Below are 4227 nucleotides of genomic sequence, written 5' to 3'. Positions count from 1 at the left end.
AGGAGTCCTGGCTCCCAGCCCCCCCTGCTCTAACGCACCAGCCCCCACTGCCGTCCCAGAGCCAGGGAGAGAACCCAGGAGTCCTGGCTCCCAGCCCCTCCCCCGGTTCCAACCATTACACCACCCTGCCCAGCCAGGTGTTTACCCTATGGGGGAGGTGCCACCCTCTGTGACACTTTCACTTTCCGTCTCCAGCTGGCAGACGGGCTCTGCTCGGTCCCAGGGGATGGGGCAGCCGATCCCTTGTGGGACTTTCTCGGCTGGCCCAGCGCTTCCTGGGGCAAAGTCCCCGGGGCGAGGCCAGGGGCAGGGTGCGCCCGGAGAGTCGCTCTGTTGGGGAGCCCAGTGGGGAGCGTCCCGGCCGATATAGGGGGAGAGTGACTGGGTTCAGCATGGCCCTGCCTGTCCCCCTCCCTCTCCTCCTGCTGGGGGTCTTTGCCGTCCCAGGGGGCTGTTCCTGTGAGTATTGGGGTGCTACCCCCCAGCACGGGGGGAGGGGCAGGATCCTGTCCCATTAGGGGCAGTGGTGACCTGTGCTGGGGGGCGTCGAGGGGGATGGGCCAGGGGGCAGGAAATGCTTGTATTGGGGTGAGGGGCTTTGGGGCTCAAATCCAGACCCCCCCAGGGCCCCATTCTGCTCTCGGCCGCCTGGCTGTGAATCAGGAGCGAGCCGCTGAGACAGGGGGGCCAGAATCGAGCCCCGGGTGGCTAGCTGGGCACTGGCACCCCCCCCACCCCCATAAGCCCGGGGTCCCCGGGGAAGGGGGGGGTGGCCCGGGGAGGGGTACGGCTGCGGGGAGGGGGGGACTCTGACAGTTGTTACCGGGGGGGGGGTACAGGGAGCAGGGCTCCCCTCCCAGCTGGGCTCAGCTCCTGATCCGAAGGGGGGGGTCAGAGTCAAACTGCCAATGTTTAACCCTTTCCCCGCTGTCTGTCTTTGTGGGAACCCCCAGTTCAGGGTCAGCCCTGCCCCACTTCCTTCCCCACGACATTAGGCATGTCACGACCTCTGGCTATGCCTCAGTTTCCCCTCCCATCCCCCCCTTTGCCCCTCCCTGTGGGACACTGGATTTTGCGGTGACGGCTGCTGCTCCCCGACACCCTGCCTAGCCCCCCCCTGTGGTTTCGTGCCCCCATCTGGCGAGCGCCCAGTGCGAGGTGGGTGAGGCTGCCAGACACGAATTGCTGCTGTTAATGAATGTTTATGGGGACCAGAAGTCAGGATAAGGGGCCTGGTCATGCCAGGTGCTGCGCGGACCCTGCTCAACTGAGATTGGGCCCCAGTCACGCTGGGCACTGCATGGACCCCTGGCCCAACAGAGAGAGAGGCCCCATCTACCCCCTTGCAGTGGGGTGGGGTCCCGGCTCTCCCCGGGGGCTGGGCAGGGAAGGGGGCTGCTGGCTGAAGGGGGGTCTCTCCCCCCTGAAGTGTGGGGTGGGGTCCTGGCTCGCCCTGGGGGCTGGGCAGGGAAGGGGGCTGCTGGCTGAAGGGGGTCTCTCCCCCCTGCAGTGTGGGGTGGGGTCCTGGCTCACCCTAGGGGCTGGGATGGGACAGGGGATGAGGGGCTGCTGGCTGTGGGGCAGGTCTCTCCCCCCTGAAGTGTGGGGTGGGTTCCCGGCTCGCCCTGGGGGCTGGGCAGGGAAGGGGGCTGCTGGCTGACAGGAGGGTCTCTCCCCCCTGAAGTGTGGGGTGGGTTCCCAGCTCGCCCTGGGGGCTGGGCAGGGAAGGGGGCTGCTGGCTGAAGGGGGTCTCTTCCCCCTGAAGTGTGGGGTGGGGTCCTGGCTCACCCCAGGGGCTGGGATGGGGCAAGGGGCTGTTGGCTGAAGGGGGTCTCTCCCCCCTGAAGNCGCCCTGGGGGCTGGGCAGGGAAGGGGGCTGCTGGCTGAAGGGGGTCTCTCCCCCCTGAAGTGTGGGGTGGGTTCCCAGCTCGCCCTGGGGGCTGGGCAGGGAAGGGGGCTGCTGGCTGAAGGGGGTCTCTCCCCCCTGAAGTGTGGGGTGGGGTCCCGGCTCGCCCTGGGGGCTGGGCGGGGAAGGGGGCTGTTGGCTGAAGGGGGGTCTCTCCCCCCTGAAGTGTGGGGTGGGGTCCTGGCTCGCCCTGGGGGCTGGGCAGGGAAGGGGGCTGCTGGCTGACAGGAGGGTCTCTCTCTCTCTCCCCGCAGATCCAGGCCCGCACTCGCTGCGCTATTTCTACACGGCGGTGTCGGAGCCCGGCCCGGGGCTGCCCCAGTTCACCGTGGTCGGGTACCTGGACGACCAGCTCTTCTTCCATTTCGACAGCGAGGTGAAGCAGGCCCAGCCTCGCGCTCCCTGGATCCAGGCCGAGGGGCCCGAGTACTGGGACCGGCAGACCTGGATCGCCAAGGGCTGGCAGGAGGCCTTCAACGGCAACGTCCGCATCGCCATGGAGCGCTACAACCAGAGCGGGGGTGAGGGGCTGGGGGCCGGAGCGTGGGGCCTGGCGGTGACCCCAGACACATGGCCTAGGAGGGACCCCAGAACCCAGGACCTAGGAGGGACCCCAGAGCCCTGTTCTGTCTCCATCCTCCATCCCTGGCCCCAGCGATGACCCCAGGCCTGGTGGTGACCCTGTGCCATATCCCTGGGCCTAAACAGTGAACCCATCCCCCATCCCCAGGTCTGGCAGTGACCCCGTCCCGGGGTTTAGCCCAGATCCCCATCCCCATGGTGACCCCGTCCCTGGGCAGCGAGGGGCCGTGGCCCCGAGTCAGGTCTAACGAGCCGCGTCAGGCGCCGTGGCCGGAGCTGTGGCCTCACCCGGCTCCGTGCGTGTCTCTCCAGGCCTGCACGCCTTCCAGTACATGTACGGCTGTGAGCTGCGGGCGGACGGCAGCACGGGGGGCTTCCGGCAGTACGGCTACAACGGGCGGGATTTCCTCTCCTACGACACCCGCACCCACGCCTGGGTGGCGCCCAGCAAGGAGGCCGAGATCACCAAGGGGAAGATGGAGGCCGACAGGCACCTGAGTCAGCAGCAGCGGGACTATCTGGAGAAGAAATGCGTCGAGTGGCTGCAGAAATACCTGAGCTACGGAAACGAGACGCTGCAGAGGAGAGGTGAGGGGGGCAGGGAGCCCACCCTGATAGCGGGACCCCCCCCCCCGCAGAGACTCCCCCACTCCCTGGCCTGTTGGAGACACTAATTATATTGACCCAGGGCTGGGTTACAGGGGAAGACCCCTAGAGGTCAGCGGAGCCTTTTGGGGGTCCCCTTCTGTGCCATGACGGCAGGGTAGAGAGACCCCTCCCCAGGCAGGTCCCATCTCCCCCTGCCCCTGGGCTCCTGTGCGGGGCAGGTCCCTGTGGGGTCTTTCCCAGGCTCTGACCTCTCCTGATTTCCAACGACTGGACCATGGGGGTGCTCAGGGACCCGGGTGCTGCTCACGGGCCCTAACCCAGCGGCCTCCCCCTCTGCCCTTGTCTCTCCAGAGCGCCCGGCTGTGCGGGTCACCAGCAGAGACGCCCCTGGCGGCCCCACCACCCTCTCCTGCCGGGCCCACGGCTTCTACCCCCGGGACATTGCCGTGACCTGGCTGCGAAAGGGGGAGAGCAGAGAGCAGGAGACGTGGCGAGGGGGGGTCCTGCCCAACGGGGACGGGACCTACCACGCCTGGGCCACGGTGGAGATCGACCCCCGGGAGAGAGGCCTGTACAGCTGCCGTGTGGAGCACGAGAGCCTGGCCCAGCCGCTCGACACTGCATGGGGTGAGGCCGGGGGGTGTGTGGACGCTGGATGACATGGGGGGGTGTCACAGGGTGACTGGCCCTACAGCCCCACCGGTAACGCACTTTGCTCACCTCCCCAGGTGGAGAAAATGAGCGAAGCCGCAGGACAGGCAGGTCGTGTGGCTAGCGGGGGAGGAGGCTAAGACAGGAACCAGAGGGGAGGGGGCACCCCGGAAAGCCGGAGGGAGCTGATAAATGAAGCGGGGTGTGATCGTGGAGCCAGCCTGATCCCAGCCCGGGCCGGGGTCCCAGGCAGTGAAACGTCGGCTGGAGGTGAAACGGGCTTTAGAACATGGAGAGCCTGGTGCCAGGCCCCTGCGAGTTAGCGGGAGTTGAAAAGTCCTGTTAACAAAGGATTGAAAAGGGAACGCGAGGCCTGGGCCCCGGTGAGAAGAGACGCTCGGGAAGGAGCAGGGAAGGGCGCCCGCTTCCCCTGGCCGCTGCGGTTTGAAGAATAACGGACGTTCCCGGAACAGACTCAC

The 4227-nt window shown here is 67.4% G+C and overlaps 1 protein-coding gene across 2 annotated transcripts in view; it reads left to right on the top strand.

The window, feature by feature from the left end:
* The first annotated feature begins 210 nt into the window (after positions 1-210).
* Positions 211-4227, top strand: part of LOC117884630 (major histocompatibility complex class I-related gene protein-like) — an 8892-nt gene continuing 4875 nt past the window's right edge. Inside the window, exons 1-4 of one of the 2 annotated variants that reach the window (XM_034785123.1) lie at positions 211-459; positions 2161-2427; positions 2801-3076; positions 3449-3724. In XM_034785123.1, the coding sequence (XP_034641014.1) occupies positions 393-459; positions 2161-2427; positions 2801-3076; positions 3449-3724 (886 nt within the window). In that variant the 5' untranslated portion in view covers positions 211-392. The remainder of the gene's footprint in view (positions 460-2160; positions 2428-2800; positions 3077-3448; positions 3725-4227) is intronic. The other variant, XM_034785122.1, reaches the window with a different exon arrangement.

Source organism: Trachemys scripta, chromosome 11, assembly GCF_013100865.1.
Source record: "Trachemys scripta elegans isolate TJP31775 chromosome 11, CAS_Tse_1.0, whole genome shotgun sequence".
NCBI lineage: Eukaryota > Metazoa > Chordata > Testudines > Emydidae > Trachemys > Trachemys scripta.
The sequence above is the reverse complement of the archived record's forward strand: the minus strand, read 5'-3'. Positions and strand labels throughout refer to the sequence as shown.